We start from the raw sequence: 19,713 nt of genomic DNA, 5'->3' as shown, positions 1-19,713 counted from the left end.
ACTTTAATAACTTAATCAAATTTTGGAAATTTTTGCAAGAAACCTGTATTACTTTTGAAGAAGGAAATGGCAACCCACTCCAGTACTCTTGACTGGAAAATCCCATGGATGGAGGAGCCTGGCAGGTCCATGGGGTCACAAAGAGTCGGACACAGCTAAGTGACTTCACTTATTGTATTACTTTAATCATCACAATTAGGTTATTTATATTTGGGTGGGGATGGAGAAATGTCAAGATCTGAAAGGGGCTGGCAGGCATTCCATGCTGTTAGAAATTTGGAAGCAAACAGGCTACAGTGAACCTGGACCCCTAAAATTTCTTTCACAAGACAGAAATTAGTAAGATTTAAGTAACTTATTCTGTTCTTCAACTTCCCTGCCAAATCACCAAGCACATTCTCTCAAGACTGCTATGTTGTTGCTGTTTAGTCGCTCAGTCTTGTCTGACTCTTTCGTGACTCCATGGACTGCAGCCCACCAGGCTCCTCTGTCCGTGGGATTTCCCAGGCAAGAATACTGGAGTGGGTTGGCATTTCCTTCTCCAGAGGATCCCAGACCCAGGGATTGAACCCATGTTTCCTGCATTGGTAGGTGAATTCTTTACCACTGAGCCATCAGGTAAGCCCCCAAGATTGTTATAACACTGAACAAAATCCAGGGAAATGGAAATTCCAGATGAGAATACATGCACAGCAGACAGCCCAGGTTTAACCATCGGTGGTTTCCTTCTCTCTTCCCCTTTCTCCAAATCACTACTGTTAATCCCCTGGATGAAGTGAAGTAAAGCGAAAGCCGCTCAGTTGTGTCCGACTCTTTGTGACTCCATGGAATTCTCCAGGCCAGAATACTGCAGTGGGTAGCCTTTCCATTCTACAGGGGATTTTCCCATAGAATCCTGAAATGATAGTGTCCTGAAAACCAACAAGTTGCCCTTTCCAAGAAGAGAATAGCAAACAACTTACCTCCTCCACCATGACTTTTGATGCACAGCAACTCTTTTCTTCTCCTCTTCTGGATCCTTAGAGAAGGAAAAAAATAGAAAATGGTTAAGAAACTATGAGACTGCAGGTCCTACCTGGAGCCTGGGGGAGGCCAAGGCAGAACAAATCCCTGCTCCACCCCAGGCACTGAGAGGGAGCCCAAAGCCAAAGAGGCCAGCTACCTCTCTCATCATCAAAAAAGAAGAGCAGACAACCTTAGGGGCCCAGATGGGAGTCCTGGGAAAGACTCCCAGACTGTGGCCTCCTTCTTTCACAAGAGCCTGGCTTTGGGTACTTCCAGACCCAAATTGAGCCCAGATCTCTGATGTAAAGAAACCGGATCCACCTGCTGGAGTCCCACGTTTCTGTCCTCTAGGCTGGGGGCACGTTGACTGGGCCTTGGCGGCCACAAGGTGAAAAACAGATAAGTGGAAGTAGGAAGAGTCCCAAGCCAAAGCTCTAGAAACCCCGTGCAAGCGTGCTAAGTCGCTTCAGTCGTGTCTGACTCTTTCCGACTCCATGGGCTGTAGCCCACCAGGATCCTCTGTCCACGGGATTCTCCAGGCAAGAATACTGGAGTGGCCCGCCATGCCCTCCTACAGGGGATCTTCCCGACCCAGGGACCGAACCCGCGTCTCTTACATCTCCTGCATTGGCAGGTGGGCTCTTTATCACTAGCACCACCTGGAAAGCACCCTAGAAACCCCCGACACCACCATGAACGGCCCCAGGAGAACGCCATTCGCTGCGCTGGAGAGCGAGCGGCTGCAGTTGTGTCAGTTATTGGGCCGAAGAGTGCAATGGGAGCGCGATCCCGGGCTGAGGCAGGCGCCCAGGACCCACCCACCCGCGGACCCCATTCAACACCTGCCAAAAATGTACAAAAAGGGCGCCATTCCCAGCTCCAGCCCTAAAGGCAGAGTCGGCGACGTGGCCATATTGGGGGTGCGCGCGCATCCACCCACACACCTACCCACACAACCACACACAGAGCCACAGAGTCCAACTTCGACAGGATACCCACCACAACCCCGCTAGATACTGGCTGCCTAGCACCGGACGTCTGGCGCACAAACCACTTCCAGGGAGCATCTCACGGGCTTTCTTTCCCCAGGCAGGCAGCCACACAGCTGCAACACTCCTGACCTTCAGACATTCGACCCCGAGCCAGCCTGAAGCCACACCCACCCGCGCTGGCGCTCGGCCGACACCTCCCACCCCTAAGTGTGGACAGGCAGCCTGGATGCCACCCCCTCCCCGTCAGGCTTTATTTTTCAAGCGCGGGCACGTTGCTTGGACATGCCCGACAGCGACCCACATTTAAAACTCTTGACAAACCCCAGACCTGCCCCGGGGCCCCTCACCGTTTACTTCTCTGGGGTCCTCTCACGCCAGTCTGATGGAATCCGCCCCAAAGCAGTGAGCGAAGCAACCTCGAAATGCCTCAATCCTTTGCGTTCGAACTCCCTCCAACTCACACGGTCCAGCCAACTTCGTACGGAAACCACACATACTGAAGGGCCCTCGGGGAAATGTAGTCCGTGGGAGTAAAAATCCAAGCAGGGCCTGGGCAGGCACAACCTTTTTCGTCCCGAGTCGCGTCGTGTTCCAAGCTTCAACGAAGCCCAATCCCGATCGCCCAGCCACGCCTGAGCATCCTCCAAGGATCGGGGCGAACCGACCAGTCGAGGTAGCAACAGGTGGATGGATAAGAAAGGGTTGTGGCCCGTGGAGGCTTCTAGGAAACGTAGCCCACAGTCGGGGTAACAGGGGTGCTCGAGTTTCGGCTCAAGTTTCATTCCCAGAGGTCCCCGGCGCAGCCCCCCAGCGCAGCTCTCCGTCTGGAACGTCGAACCCTGCAGCCGGTAGTCAAGGCTTTTCCAAACGACTTGGGCGGGGCCCCAGAGACGCCGGGTAGGGGTTGGACCCACCCTGGAGGTTTCTGGGAAATGTAGTCCCAGGCTAACGGGTTGGAGGTCGGGTTGGGGAGAGACTGAAGGGGAGCAAATGAGTTCTTGATGGGGAAGTCCAAGAAGGGCCCGGGGAGGTTCAAGAAGGACAACCCTGAGTCCCGGGATGGACTACCAATACTAAACTTAATAATAAGTAATACTGTTAAAATATGTCATACTGTTTTCAAACATTTTGTAAGTACTTAAATATAGATAAAAAGACATTTAGTAGTAAGATCTCCGGAAAGTCACACAAATATTTAACAGTAGTTAATTTCGAGGATGTGCGGTTGTGAGTTTTTTCTTTTTACTTTGCGTATTCCCTTATATTTGGGCCATTTTCATGTCCTTCTTGTAAAATATTACTTATTACATTTTGTTAAATATAAAATGAACAATTGCTGCTAAGTCACTTCAGTCGTGTCCAACTCTGTGCGACCCCATAGACGGCAGCCCACCAGGCTCCCCTGTCCCTGGGATTCTCCAGGCAAGAACACTGGAGTGGGTTGCCATTTCCTTCTCCAATGCATGAAAGTGAAAAGTGAAAGTGAAGTCGCTCAGTGGTATCCGACCCTCATCGACCTCATGGACTGCAGCCTTCCAGGCTCCTCCATCCATGGGATTTTCCAGGCAAGAGTACTGGAGTGGACAACTATTGTGGATGCAAAAAATCCATAAACAACCTACAATAAGCAATAGAAGAAGGTTTTACTTCAGCTGTACTAAGAACCATAGTGGAGGATTTAGCTTGTCAGTAGTTCTGAGAAACTGGTCTAGGAAGCATGGCTTTCAGCATATTTTGTATTTTGTCAGAGCAAAATACATACATCAAACATGACATGAGAACATTCCTTCAAAATTTCAAGAGACAGATTAGCACGTACACAGGGAGTCACTATAGCCTTGGTTTCTGGGGAAGGAATCTTATCTTTAAAGGAGTACTGAAAGTGAAAGTCGCTAGGTCATCTCTGACTCTTTGTGACCTCATGGACCATACAATACATGGAATTCTCCAGGCCAGAATACTGGAGTGGATAGCCTTTCCTTTCTCCAGGGACCTTCCCAACTCCAGGATTGAACCCAGGTCTCCCACATTGCAGGCAGATTCTTTACCAGCTGAGCCACCAGGGAAGCCCTAAAGGAGTACTGGCATGGGCTTATAGGAGGGGAGGTGTTTGTTTATTTGCACCTTCAAAGTGAACAGTCTTTACTTCCGGATCATGCATTTTTTTCTCTTTAATGGTTAAAGGAGATGAATAATGTATGATGGTGACTACAGCCATGTATAATGCAGATGGTGACTGCAGCCATGAAATTAAAAGATGCTTGCTCTTTGGAAGAAAAGTTACGACCAACTTAGACAGCATATTAAAAGGCAGAGACAGTACTTTGCCAGCAAAGGTTCAGTTCAGTTCAGTCGCTCAGTCGTGTCCGACTCTTTGCGACCCCATGAATTGCAGCACGCCAGGCCTCCCTGTCCATCACCAACTCCCGGAGTTCACTCAAACTCATGTCCATTGAGTCAATGATGCCATCCAGCCATCTCATCCTCTGTCATCCCCTTCTCCTCCTGCCCCCAATCCCTCCCAGCACCAGAGTCTTTTCCAATGAATCAACTCTTCTCATGAGGTGGCCAAAGTACTGGAGTTTCAGCTTTAGCATCATTCCTTCCAAAGAACACCCAGGACTGATCTCCTTTAGAATGGACTGGTTGGATCTCCTTGGGAGATCCAAGGGATTCTCAAGGGTCTTCTAGGTACGTCTAGTCAAAGCTATGGTTTTTCCAGTAGTCATGTATGGATGTGAGAGTTAGACTATAAAGAAAGCAGAGCGCCAAAGAACTAATGCTTTTGAACTGTGGTGTTGGAGAAGACTCTTAAGAGGCCCTTGGACTGCAAGGAGATCCAACCAGTCCATCCTAAAGGAAATCAGTCCTGAATATTCATTGGAAGGACTGATGCTGAAGCTGAAACTCCAATACTTTGGTCACCTGATGTGAAGAACTGACTCATTTGAAAAGACCCTGATGCTGGGAAAGATTGAAGGCAGGAGGAGAAGGGGTTGACAGAGGATGAGATGGTTGGATGGCATCACCAACTCAGTGGACATAAGTTTGAGTAAACTCCAGGAGTTGGTGATGGACAGGGAGGCCTGGTGTGTTGCAGTCCATGGGGTCGCAGAGTCGGAAATGACTGAGCGACTGAACTGAACTGAACTGATAATGTATGAAAAACAGGAAATAAAGCTATTTCAGTAACATAAAGTTCAGGCCAAGTTATGTATAAGCCAGAATGATTTTGTTGCCAAAACTCAGCCTCTGTTCACCGGTGCCGAAGAGAAATGTGGAGAGAGTTTTGGATGAAGTAGAAAATAATAACTTTTAGTGCTTTGCCAGGCAAAGGGGGCCACCGTGGGCTAATGCCCTCAAGACTGTTGACTCACCCTGGAGGAGGCAGTGAAGAGTTCTCTAGTGTTCAAGGAGCAGGGCATGATTAGCTCATGGACAGTTCTTGGGCTGGTTGGCATCAAGGTATAGTTTCAAGTCAACCTTCTGGTTTCAATCAGTCTAGGATCTATGGTTAGTAGTTTTCATCTGCAGGGATCTGCTTCCTGTAAAAACAACTTAGGAATGTGTGTCAGGCCTTTATCTATATTTTCAGGAAACGGAGTTCACTGATTTTGCTGTGTCACAGAATTATAGTCTAAACTGTTACCAGTTCCATAGCCCGACAGCTGTTCTTTGTTTCTACATCTTCACATTTCCCAATCATTAACTCTTGAGTCAGCATTTTAGTTCAAAAGACAAGGCTGAAGGAGCTTGTACACAGTTTCAATTTCCCTATACCTCAATATGTGAAAATCTCTTCTGTCAGTGTAGATTCTGAAATTCTGAAATGGATGAATAGTGGGCCAGATTTTTAAAATTCAGTTTGGTTCTAAAAGATAAATGAAACACAATATTGATAAATGAGAACAAAACAAAACAAAAACATGAGAAATGTGGAAGGTTAAACCATAGACATTATGTTTAAAATAATCTTGAGGACTTCCCTGATGGTCCAGTGGTTGGAATCCACCTGCCAATGCAGGGGACACAGATTCGATTGCAGGTCCAGAAAGATCCCACATGCCGAGGAGCAACACACCTATGCACTGCAACTACTGAAGCCCACCAGTCCTAGTGCCAGTGCTCTGAAACAAGAAGAGCCACCTCAGTGAGAAGCCTGAACACCACAAGGAAGAGTAGGCCTGGCTCAACTCAACTGGAGAAAGCCTGTCAAAGCAGCTGAAGACCCAGTGCAGCCAAAACTAAATTAATTGATTGATTAAATTTAAAAAATAATTTTGAGGCTATGTGCAACTTTATAACCACAGTAGAGGGACTTCCCTGGTGTTCCAGTAGGTAAGACTCAGCACTCCTAAAGCAGGGGGCTCGGATTCAATCCCTGATTAGGGAGCTAGATCCCACGTGCTATAACTAGAAGATCCCATGTGCCACGAACTAAGACCCAGTGCTGCCAAATAATAAAATATTTATAACCACAGTAGAGGTAACTGGGTTTTCTGTGTGTGTTTGTGTGTCTGCTCAGTCAAGTCTGGCTCTTTGTGACCCCATGGACTATAGCCCATCTGGCTCATCTGTCCATGGAATTTTCCAGGCAAGAATACTGGAGTGGGTTGCCATTTCCTGTTCTAGGGAATCTTCTTGACCCAGGGGTCGAACCTGCGTCTGTTGTGTCTCCTGCGTTGGCAGGCAGATTCTTCACCACAGCGTCACCAGGAACCAGCCTCATAGATTTTCTAGTAAAATTTAAATTACTAACTTCTACTAAGAAGTAGAACACCTAGTTTTACCTAATTTTTGAACTAATAACGATTGTTCAGTTTATTCAGAGCCTAGGAAAAGAAGGAATGCTCTCTAATTAACTTTAACTGGTATAGAACCTGATAATGACAGGTCAAAAGAAAAGCACTACTCAATTTTGTGTTAAAAGATAAGCTGAGACAGAATTTTTTAAGCGTTTACTTGAGCATACATCAGTTTGAACCAGGCAGCATAAAGTCAAAAGTGGCTAGGAACATTCAACTAATAGGAGCTGATGGAGATCGGTCCTGGATGTTCTTTGGAAGGAATGATGCTAAAGCTGAAACTCCAGTACTTTGGCCACCTCATGTGAAGAGCTGACTCATTGGAAAAGACCCTGATGCTGGGAGGGATTGGGGGCAGGAGGAGAAGGGGACGACAGAGGATGAGATGGCTGGATGGCATCACTGACTCAATGGACGTGAGTTTGAGTGAACTCCGGGAGTTGGTGATGGACAGGAAGGCCTGGTGTGCTGCGACTCATGGGGTCGCAAAGAGTCGGACACGACAGAGCGACTGAACAGGAACAGGAATCACTCCTGAGAGGAACCCCTGGTAAAACCTGTGAGGTAAGGGCCAAGGTGAGACTCTCCTGGAAGTGGCAGAGGCTGGTGCTGTTTGGATGTTATTACCAAGGTAGAATTAGGAGTGTAGACTCTGGGGCCTGTGGACAGAGGTAAGAGTGACAGGTAGATGGCAGCTGGGTAGCACAGAAGAGGTAACTTTCTATTCAACAACTTAAAGAGCTCACTAGTCATAGAAACTGAAAAATGCATTATACACAGTGTTCATTCAAAGTGTGTTTTTTATAGACATGGTATGGAGAATTGCAATTTCCTTTATGCTTTCTTTGTTATGATTACGGAACTACAAAAGTTATAATAGTAATTTTGTGTCACTCCTATGCACACTTGAATGAACAATGAATGTGAAGTGTTTAATATTATTTTCTTTTCCCTTTTATGTTTGTTCTGATTATATTTATGAAAATATAATTCTATGCTTGTTAATCTAGAAATGACATAAATTAGAGCATGTGTTATATGTGTCTTTTTTACCTTTCAAGAAATTTATGTCATAAAAATATATAATATATAGAACAACAAAATATGTATAATAATATTTTCCAAAAGTCTTGGTCCATAACAGGTTGCTAATCTGAAAGAAAGAAACAAGATCTTGTCTTTCACCACAATTTGAGAAGCATTACTTTAAAAGACAAAAGATGGAATGGGATATTTACGTAGTTGTCTTTGAAGAAACAGCTAATAGTTTTCTGTATTTTAGTTAATATAACCAAAGAAAAAAAATAAGATCACATTTTTATCCTTAATGAAAATTTCAAGCCCAGCTATAATCTCTCTCTTGTAACATTCGTATCTCCCCAGATAACTAAAGACCAAACCAGTGTCCTAAGATTGTGTAAAAGATAAATTCCTTTATTCAGAGGTACCCCTCTTCCACCTCTAATGTTAGGGGCGTTGGTCAGCCCATGGGACATACCTTATTTGTCTTCTGCTGCAAGCTCCACCACCACCGTTATGTCTGCCTTCACTTCATTGTTTTGTTTTGTTTTTTTCCCCAATTCATTAGTTTTGTTTGGCTGTGTCAGGTTTTGTTGCAGCACCCAGGGTCTTTGTGGCATCCTGTGGGATCTTTTGCACTTGAGCTCAGTAGTTGTGGCACATGGGCTTAGTTGCCCCGAAGCATAGGGAATCTTCCAGAAGCAGGGACCGAACTCATGCTCCCTGCCTTGCAAGGTATATTCTCAACCACTACATCACCAGTGCCTTCACTTCACTCCTGAGAGTGAGCTTTTTATTTAAAGATCAGAGCAGTTCTGGTGTCCCATATTTCAAGTAACACTTGTGACTTATTCTGTGCCTATAGTGTTTGTCCTTTGAAGGAACTTCCCAGACAGCAGAAATCACACTTGCCTGCTAGATACTAGGAGATCTTAGAAAGTTATTGTCCAAGATGCAACAAGAAAATAAAATTTCACAAAGGTTAAGGCTGATATAAACATGTGACTTGAAGCAATACGGAAATGGGGAAGCACTCATAGTAGAGCTCTCTGCCAAGTACATTTAACAGAGACTGTATTGGGAGTATGACATAAAATGGCTGCTCGTGTTGCTCTCAGTTGTCAAATTTAGTTAGAGGAGAAATGGCAGCTGGTTATCTGGGACCACTGAAACAGTCATTAACTATGCCCCAGAAACACCTGCTGAAGCTTTGCCTCGGCTTTGACACTCTGAGCTCTGCCCAAAGCCTGGTGCAGCTGACGTGCATCTGTATTTGTTGGTCACGAAGTTATCAGTCGAAACTGCCACTTGTATACAAATGTGGCTAATATTTTCATAGGTTGCCAAGCTCAGAAAATGAAACTACTGAGACTGAGTTAGCAGTGTCTAAAATTGAGAACTTTCATGCATATACCTTCTATATCAGTGGTCCCCAACCTTTCTGGCAGCAGGGACCAGTTTCGTGGAAGACAGTTTTTCCACAGACAGGGGTGCAGCGAGATGTTTCTGGAATGATTCAAGTGCACTACATTTATTGTGCACTTTGTTTCTATTATTATTACACATTAGTCCCACCTCAGATCATCAGGCATTAGATCCAAGAGGTAGGTTGGGGCTCCCATTCTATAGGACTCAGCCAACCTACTTCTAGTTCTTTATCCAAGAGTAGTGAAAACAGAGATCTACACAAAGACTTGTATACAAATGTTCATGGTACTTTTTTTCCTTTTTTAAAAGATATTTATTTATTCATTTGGCTGTACCAGGTCTTAGTTGCAGCATGTGGAATCTAGTTCCCTGACCAGGGATCAAACCCAGGCCCCCTGCATTGGGAATGCAGAGTCTTAGTCACAGGACCACCAGGGAACTCGCATGGTAGTTTTATCTGTAACAGTCCCAAACTGGAAACAACCCAACTATTCATCAACAGGTGACTGGATACACAACTGTGGTACCCTAACTCAGCAATGAAAAGAAATAAACTGCTACACACAACAATATAGACAAATCTTACAATATCTGAGCAAATGAAGCAAGATACCAAAGACAATGTATGATTCCACTTATATGGAGTTCTAAAACAAGCAAAACTAGGACTTCTCAGGTGGCCCAGTTGTTAAGAATCCACCTGCCAATGCAGGGGATACAGGTTCGATCCCTGATGCAGGAAGATCCCATACGCCACAGGGCAACTAAGCCCATGTGCCGTAACTACTGAGCCTGTGCTCCAGAGCCCATGAGCTGCAAATACTGAAGCTCACATGTCTAAGGCCTGTGCTCTGCACAGAGAAGAGAAGCCACTGCACAGAAACAAAGACCCAGCACAGCCAAAAAATAAATAAGTAATTAAAAAATAAAGCTATAAAAAAATAAAACAAGCAAAACTAATCTACGGAGATGGAAGTCAGAAGAGTGATCACCTCAGAAGAGAATAATAGTTATTGTCTGGGAAGGAGCCAAGAGAACTTTCTGAGGGAATGAAAAATATTCTATTTCTTGATCTGGGTGAGGGATACACACTTATGTGCATATGATGCATACTTAAGATTTTTATTTTATTTTATATAAATTATAACTCATTTTTTAAAAAGAGAAAGAGTGAAAAAATAGAAATTAAAAGACTTTTAGTCATTAAGGAAGTGGGTAGGCAAGTTTTAGAGACATGAGTCAGGGATGGAGTGAAGGATGAAGTAATGCTGGGTGAGCAAACTGATACCTGTGGACTACTCAAGAGCTTACAAATATCTCAGACCTATGTGTATAGGCTTTAAAAACATGAGAACTACAATATAAAAATACCATTTATATAGTCCAGTGTCTCTAAAATTCAATTTGATAGGATTAATACTCAACAGAATTCCATGGGGCTACATAAAAATAATTTTCATGTAGGCTCTATGTGTTTTTGTACTGCATTTATTTGATTTTAAGTGTGCTGAAGCCTTCAGGCATCCTTAAAGTTTATTTTAATCTTAAAGTAGCGATGACTTTCTTCATTTCCTGTCTCCCCTCTGTGTTTTGTCTCCCTCATCCCACACTTTTGAGTTGAAAATAATCTTCTGTCCCAGGGATCTTGGCCTCTGCCTTCTACATTTCACCTTGGTTCAACATACCCAGTTCCCATTCAACTCCTGGTAAAAGAACTTTTCAACTAGGCCCAGTGGTGATTAATAGGACATGGGGTTCTTTTTTATTAAAGATCTTCTTGAACCCATTTCCTCTGGTCTACAAGCTCCCAAAGCATCCAATTTTCCCACAACAAGACTAAGCAAAATATAGGGCCTTTGGCAAACTTTGAGCCTTACACTAAATCCAAAGAGAAAAGCCAATGTAATATGATTAAATAAAGCGTGTGCCCATGCTTCTTACTTTAGCAAAACTATATATATATATATGTATATGTATATATAGTTTTAGTTTATACATATATATAAACCATCCTCCTTCCTCTCCAGGTAGAGTAATGGACCCTGTGTTCATCAGTCCTTTGCTTTGTTTTTATGCAGTTTTATTGCATCTATATGTTTTGATAAAAAGTATATTATTGCTTAGTTTTTTTTAACTTTCTAAAGTTATTATATTTCATCATTGGAATTTACTTTTTCTTCTAATATTATTATATCACTAAGACTTTCTGTACTGTTGTGTGTCATTGCAGTTCATTCCTTTTGACTGCTATATAATAAGTATTTCATTATGAGAGTAAAGCACTTTCTCCTGGGACTTCCCTGGTGATCCAATGGTTAAGAATCTGCCTGCCAATGCAGGGGACTCAGGTTTGATCTCTGGTTCCAGAAAGCTCCCACATGCTGTAGGGCAACGAGACCTGTGTGCCACAACTACTGAGCCTGTGCTCCAGAGCCTGCTAGCCACAACTACTGAAGCCCACTTGCGCTAGAGCCCACGCTCTACAACAAGAGAAGCCACTGAAGTGAGAAGCCCATGCACTGCAATGAAGAGTGGCCCCTGCTTGCTGCAACTAGAGAAAGCAGGAGACACGGGTTCGATCCCTGGGTCAGGAAGATGCCCTAGAGAAAGAAATGGCAACCTGTTCCAGCATTCTTGCCTGGGAAATGCCATGGACAGAGGAGCCTGGTGGGCTACAGTCTATGGGGGTCATAAGAATCACACAGCACTGAGCATGTACACACGCATACTCTCAAATATCTTTTTGTTGTTGGTTTCATCAAAAAAGGATCCGAACAGAGTCAACACTGTATGTTTGATTATTAAGTCTCTCAAGTTTATTTCTTAATTTTAAAATGTAGTTTACTTTTATTGAATTTAAATTTTCTGAATTTTGTGGTTCAAGTTTCTTTTCATCTAGATTGTTCCTCTCTTTGTTCTCATGCCATTGACTTACTGAAACTGAATAGATCAACTGTCCAACAGAATATGCAACATTTGGGATTTGCCTGATTGCTTCTTTTTGGCATTACTTAACTTTTCCTCTACATTTTCTGTAAATTAGAAGTTTAACTTTTTTGAAGAACTGCCAAACTCTTTTCCTCAGCAGCTGCACTATTTTACATTCCCACCAACAATTCACAAGGGTTCCAATTTCTTCACATCCTTGCCAAACCTTATTTTCCATTTTTATATAGTCATCCTAGTCCACTTTTAAAATAATAGTCATCCTAGGGGGTGTGAAGTGGTACCTCATTACGGGCTTGGATTTTTCATTTCTGTAATGACTAAAAAAGTCGAGTGTCTTTTCATGTTCTTGTTACTTATCTGTGTATCTTCACCGGAGAAATGTCTATAAAATGCACTTCCCAATTTTTGAATTGTTATTAGTTGTTAGAAATTCTTCACATATTCTGGGTGTTAATAATTTGTTTTAAATATCCCATTCTGTGGGTTGTCTTTTCACTCTCATGATAGTGTATTTTGATGTATAGTTTTTTATTTTAAGTCCAATATATCTATTTTTTCTTCTACTGTCTGTGCTTCTGGTGCCACAGCCAATCCAATGTCAGCTTTTCCCCTACATTTTTCTTCCTAAGAGATTTATAGGTTTCTCATCTTTTTTGCTTGGTTAGACTAGTTAGTGTTTTATCAATGAATTGATCTTTTCAAAGAATTAGCTTTTGTTCCCACTGATTATTCTCTATTGATTTCCTGTTTTTAATTTCAATGATTTCTAGTTCTTATTATTGCTTTCTTTCTGCCTGCTTTAGGTTTATATTGCTGCTCTTTCATTTGCTAAAGTGGGAGCTTAAATTACTGATTTTAGATATTTCTTCTTTTCTAATATAGAACTTTAATGCTATACGTTCTCTCCAAGTATTCATTTCACTGCACTCAACAAATTTTGATAAACTGTATCATTTGGTTGAAAATAATTGTTTTATTTATAAATGTGTTGCTTAGGGTTTCCCTGGCCACCTGATATGAAGAACTGACTCATTGGAAAAGACCCTGATGCTGGGAAAGATTGAAGGCAGGAGGAGAAGGGGATGACAGAAGATGAGATGGTTGGATGGCATCACCAATTCGATGGACATAAGTTTGAGCAAGCTCCGGGAGTTGGTGAAGGACAGGGAGGCCTGGTGTGCTGCAGTCCATGGGGTCACAAAGAGTTGGACACAACTGAACTGAACTGAACTGAACTGAGGGCCTCCCTGGTGGTCCAGTGGTTAAGAGTCCGCCTTGCAATGTAGGGGACACCAGATTGATCCATGGTCCAGGAAGATCCCACATGCTGTGGGGCAACTAAGTCCATGTGCTACAACCACTGAGCCTATGTGCTGCAACTACTGAAGCCCACACACCATAGAGCCCAAACTTGTGCTTCCTAATAAGAGAGGCCACGTCAACAAGAAGCCCTTGCCCTAGAGAGTAGCCCTGCTCTCCAGAAATAGAGGAAACCCATGAGCAGCAACGAAGATCCAGTGCTGTCAAAAATAAATAAATAAATATTAAGTGTGTTGCTTAATCTCCAAATATTTTGTGACTTTTTTTCAGCTTTCTATTATTGTTTTATAGTTTATTTGAATTGTGGTCTGAGGCCATACTCCATATGATTTCTAGTCTTAAAATGTGTTAGGTGTGTTTTATGGGCAAAAAGTCATCTATTTTGGTGAATGTTTGAACTGAGTTGAGAATGTGTACTTAGCTGTTTTTGGATGAAGTATTCTATAAGCAACAAGTAAATTCAGCTGATCAAGGGACTTCCCTGGTAGCCCAATGGTTGAGACTCTGAGCTCCCAGTTCAGGGGGCCCAGGTTTGATCCCTGGTCAGGGAACTAGATCCTGCATGCTGCAACTAAAAAGACCCAGCATGCTGCAACAAAGATCTTGCACTTGGCAATGATCTCAGTTCAGTTCAGTCGCTCAGTCATGTCTTTGCAACCCCATGGTCTGCAGCACACCAGGCTTCCCTATCCATCACCAACTCCCGGAGCTTGCTCAAACTCATGTCCATTGAGTCAGTGATGCCATCCAACCATCTCATCCTCTGTCGTCCCCTTCTCCTCTGCAATTAAGACCCGATACAGCCAAATAAATAAACATTTTAAAAAATTCAGCTTATCAATCCTCTTATTCAGTTCAATGATATGTTCTTACCGATTTTCTGCCTGATAGATTTGTCAATTATTCAGAGTGGGATGTTGAAGTATCTTACAGTTCTATTAGTCATTTTTATTATGATAAAATTCACATTTTATCCATTTAAAAAGTGGCATTTAGTACATTCACAGAGGTATACAATTATCACCACTAATTCCAGAAAAGTTTCATCAACCCAAATGGAAACCCCATGTCCATTTAGTACATTCACAGAGGTATACAATTATCACCACTAATTCCAGAAAAGTTTCATCAACCCAAATGGAAACCCCATGTCCATTTAGCAGTCACTCCCCAATCCTTCCTCCCCAGTGTCCCTGGAACCATTAATCTGCTTTCTGCTTCTATGGATGTGCCTATTCTGTATAATTCACATTGATGGAATAATCATACAATATGTGGTCTTTTGTTTCAGCTTCATTCATGTAGCATAATGTTTTTGAGATTCATCTATGCTGTAACATATATCAATGCTTCATTCCTTTTTATGGCCAAATAATATTCTATTGAATGGATATAGCATATTTTGTTCACCCATTTTTTTCTGTTAGTGAACATTTTCATTGTTTCTACCTTTTGGTTATTGTGAATATAGTTCAATCAGTTTTTGCCTCATGCATTTTGATCCTCTGTTCCTAGATCTATATACTTTAATGATTGTAATGATCCATAATATTTTCCATCATCTGGTGGCTCAGTGATAAAGAATCCACCTGCCAAGCAGGATATGCAGGTTCAATCCCTGGGTCGGGAAGATCCTCTGGAGAAGGGAATGGCAACTCACTCCAGTATTCTTGCCTGGAAAATCCCACAGACAAAGGAGCCTGGAGGGCTACAGTCCATGGGGTCACAAAAGAGTTGGACACAACTCAGTGACTAAACAAAAACAACAGAACACTGTTTTCCATAGTGGCTGTATCAATTTACATTCCTACTTATAGTGTACTGCTGCTGCTGCTGCTAAGTCGCTTCAGTCGTGTCCGACTCTGTGCGACCCCACAGACGGCAGCCCATCAGGTTCCCCCGTCCCTGGGATTCTCCAGGCAAGAACACTGGAGTGGGTTGCCATTTCCTTCTCCAATGCATGAAAGTGAAAAGTGAAAGTGAAGTCGCTCAGTCGTGTCTGACTCTTAGCGACCCCATGGACTGCAGCCTACCAGGCTCCTCCGTCCATGGGATTTTCCAGGCAAGAGTACTGGAGTGGGGTGCCATTGCCTTCTTCCCTTTTCTCCACATCTTCGCTGACACTTGTTATTTCTTGTCTTTTTGACAGTAGCCATTCTGATAGGTCTGAAGTCGTATCTAACCTGTGGTTCTGACTTGCATTTTCCTGCTGATCAGTAATGTTGCACATCTTTTCGTGTGTCTATTGGTCACCTGTATGTCTCCTTGGAAAAATGCCTATTCAGGTCCTCTGCCCATTTTTCAATAGGTATTTGTTTTTGCTCCTGAGTTGTATGAGTGTTTATTATATTTTGGATATTATCCTCTTATCAGATGTATCATTTGTAACCTCCCATTCAGTAGGTTGCCTTTTTGTTTTTTTATGGTTTCATTACTGTGCAAACACTTTTAAGTTTGATTAGGTCTTGTTTGCTTATTTTTACTCATTTCCCTTACCTAAGGAGACAGATCTAAAAAGAAAAAAAAAAAAAAAAAGTTACTAAGACCTGCAAGAGTGCACTATGTTTTCCTTCTAGGAGTATTATGATTTCACGTTTTATAATATGTCTTTAATTAATTTTATTTAAGTATAGGCAATGAAAAACTGTTCTAATTTCATTCATTCTTTTACATGTAGATGTCCAGTTTTCCCAGCATCACTTATTGAAAAGGCTGTCTTTTCTCCACTGTATATTCTTGCTTCCTTTGTCATAGGTTAATTGATCAGATGTGTGTGGGTTTACTTCTGGACTATTTTGTTCCACTGATCTGTGTGGTCTGTTTCTGTGCCAGTACCAACCGTACTATTTTGATTACTGTAGCTTTGTAGAATGCTAGGGTTCCCCCCTCCCCAATACTGTAGATATTTCACTCCATTCTCTTTGTGCTTACATGATCTCTGGAGAGAAACCCAATGTAATTTTTATCCTTGTTCCCCCATAGTTAAGATTTCCTCACCCCAACCCTGAATTTTTCAAGATTTTTCTCTTTGTCTTAATTTTCTCCAGTTTCAATATGATATACAGTTGCTGCTTAAACAACAAGGATTTGAACTGGTAGGGTGCACTTAATAAATATAGTATCTATATTTTCATTTTTCATTAATTTTGGAAAATTCTCAGCCATTATTTCATTTTACAAATTTTTAAATTAAGTGTGGGGAAAGGTTTTTGTTCAAATAGAGATCACAATATGTGTAACCAAAAGAAGTAGGGTTTGAGTCCTGATTCTATCCAGACTGTTGCAGCCTCCTGCCCTTGGGTGAGTCATTTATCAATTCCCTTGTTTTTGAGGCAGAGATAGCAGTATGTGGATTTTTGACTGCTCCAGGGGTCGGCACCCCTAACCCTTGCATTGTTCAATGGTCATATATACATAGGTGTAGATTTTTTGGTATTTCACTTGCTTGTTATTTCCTGAGCTTCCTGGATCTGTGATTTGGTGTTATTAATTTTGGAAAACTCTCAGCCATCATTATTTAGAATATGTCTCCTTTATCTCTTCTCTTTCTGGCATCCCAATTATATATATGTAACATCTTTTGTTATTTTCCCACAGTTCTTGGATATTCTGCTGTGGCTCTGTTTTTTAATCATTTGTTTTTCTCTCTTTACACTTGCTTGGCAAATTTCTACTGACACAGCTCCAAGCTCATTGATTGTCTTTGACTATGTTCAGTCCATTGATGAACCTATCAAAAATGTTGATTTCTAGTATTTTAATATTTTGTTAGAGTTTTCATTTCTTTGCTTGCCCTACCTGTCTTGCATATTGTCTACATTTTCCATTAGAGTCCTTTAGCATATTAATCACAGTTATTTTGGATTTCCTATCTGATAACTCCAAAATATAGCTCATATCTGAGCCTGGTTCTAATGCTTCCTTCCTCTCTTCAGACAACTTTTTCTTGCCTTTAGCATAGATTGTAATTGTTTGTTGAAAGCTGTATATGATGTATTGGGTAATATGTGTGGCTGTGCTCAGTTGCTCGGTCACATACTCTGTGTGACCCCACTCTTTTCTCCATGGGATTTTCCTGACAAGAAAACTGGAGTGGGTTGCCATTTTCTCCTAGAGTGGATCTTCCCAACCCAGGCATCACACCCAAGTCTCCTGCGTCTCCTGCATCTCCTGCATTGTAAGTGGATCCTTTACCCCAAGTCACTGTGGAAGCACACTGGGTAACATAAACTGAAGTAACTAGACCTTAGTGTGAGACGTTATGTAAATCTTGCCAGTAGCTGGACCATGTTTAATATTTGCTACGTCTATAGGTGCCAGAGGTTTCAGTTTTCTCTAGTGTCATTTAGTTCAGTTCAGTTGCTCAGTTGAGTCTGACTCTTTGCAACCCCATGAACTGCAGCCTGTCAGGCTTCCCTGTCCATTACCAACTCCCAGAGCTTGCTCAAACTCATGTCCATCGAATCGGTGATGCCATCCAACCATCTCATCCTCTGTTGTCCCCTAGTGTCATTGTTTTTATTATTTATTTGTTCATTTATTATCTCTGGCTGCGCTGGGTTTTCCTGGAAGCATACAGACTTTCTCTAGTTGTGGCGAGCATGGGCTACTCTCTAGTTGTAGTGTTCCAGATTATTATGCTGGCTTCTCTTGCTGCCAAGCACAGCTGTAGTCGGATGGGCTCAGAAGTTGCCGTGTGCAGGCTTAGTTGCCTCCTGGCATGAGGGATCTTAGTTTGTGGACCAGGGCTCAAACCCGTGTTGGATTCTTAATCATTAGACCACCAGAGAAGTTCCTCTACCGTTATTGTTCTCCTCCCACGTTGTCTTTGGGTTTCCCTATATCTCCTCCTTAAATCAAGTGTATATTGTGGCTCTTTCCATTGCAATCCACTGTTATTGTACAGGAGCCCTATCAAGGTGGTGCTAAGATAAGGGGGATGGGGAGCATTCTATAATCTTATATTTAAAATCTCATTTTTTAATGCATCTGAATACTTTGGAAGTATTTGTCTGCCTTTTTTTCCTTTATCCCTTTCAGTGAGACAGGAAGATTAGAGGGGGCTGGCACTGGCTAGTTGCCCTTCCCTCAAGGAGATGAGGTTCTTGTAATCTAATTCGACTAGGAGAGCAGGCCTTTGTAATGGAGAACACTATGTGTATTTCTAAAAGCTTGCCCATTCCTAGCCTACAAATGAGGGGCAGGGGTGTTTCTTAGATCTTCACCTTGAGAACCTGGTGGGGTTCTTGGAGGTAAAATACATGCAAGTGCAGGGGTTCTCTTAGGCTGGGCCCCTAGAACTTCTCACATTCAAGTTAATCCACACTCCCCTTCAGCAATGCATCAAAATTATCATTTAAGTATTCCTAACAGTTTATGAGGGCTTCCTTGGTAGCTTAGCTGGTAAAGAATCTGCCAGCAATGTGGGAGACCTGGGTTCAATCCCTGGGTTGGGAAGATCCCCTGGAGGATGACATGGCAACCCACTCCAGTATTCTTGCCTGGAGAATCCCCATGGACAGAAGAGGCTGGTGGGCTACAGTCCATGGGGTCACAGAGTCGGACATGACTGAGCAACTAAGCACAGCACAGCACAACAGTTTATGACTCATGTGGCTTTAGCTCCAGGTAAGCTGATTTTGGCTGTTGTCTAGATTTTCCATCTCTTCACAATTCAGGGTGGTGTTTTCCCCTGCTACCTCAATTCTCTGATAGGTTTAAGAAAAGTCGTTGATTTTCACAAAGTAAGCAAGCCTATGAGCTATTAAGCCATAAGAAAGCATGGAGGAAACGTACATGCATATTTTTACATGAAAGAAGCCAATCTGAAAAGGCTATATACTATATAATTCCAACTATATGGAAAAGGCAAAACTACGGAAACAAAAAGATCAATGGTTGCCAAGGGTTGGAGTGAAAAAGGGAATAACAGGCATAGCAGAGAGGATTTTAAGGGGAGTGAACATATCTGTATGATACTATTATATAATTGTGGATACATGTGGACACATTTGTCCAAACTCATGAACGTACAGGGTTTCCCTGGTGAATCAGAAGGTAAAGAATTCACCTGCAATGTAGGAGACCCAGGTTCAATCCCAGGGTTGGGAAGAACCCCTGGAGAAGGGAATGGCTACCCACTCCAGTATTCTTGCCTGGAAAGTCCCACGGACAGACAAGCCTGGCAGGCTATC

General features: G+C 42.6%; 1 protein-coding gene across 1 annotated transcript in view; it reads right to left on the bottom strand.

Annotated features, from left to right (window-relative positions):
• LOC113875320 overlaps positions 1–19,713 on the bottom strand; it is a 46,809-nt gene that overhangs the window by 13,692 nt on the left and 13,404 nt on the right. Inside the window, 3 exon segments of the mRNA XM_027513652.1 lie at positions 963–1,018; positions 1,848–1,890; positions 2,459–3,044. Coding sequence (XP_027369453.1) covers positions 963–1,018; positions 1,848–1,890; positions 2,459–3,044 — 685 coding nt within the window.

Source organism: Bos indicus x Bos taurus, chromosome 18 (assembly GCF_003369695.1).
Source record: "Bos indicus x Bos taurus breed Angus x Brahman F1 hybrid chromosome 18, Bos_hybrid_MaternalHap_v2.0, whole genome shotgun sequence".
Classification (NCBI taxonomy): Eukaryota; Metazoa; Chordata; class Mammalia; order Artiodactyla; family Bovidae; genus Bos; species Bos indicus x Bos taurus.
Note: the sequence above shows the minus strand (reverse complement) of the source record. Positions and strands in the feature narration are given on the sequence as shown.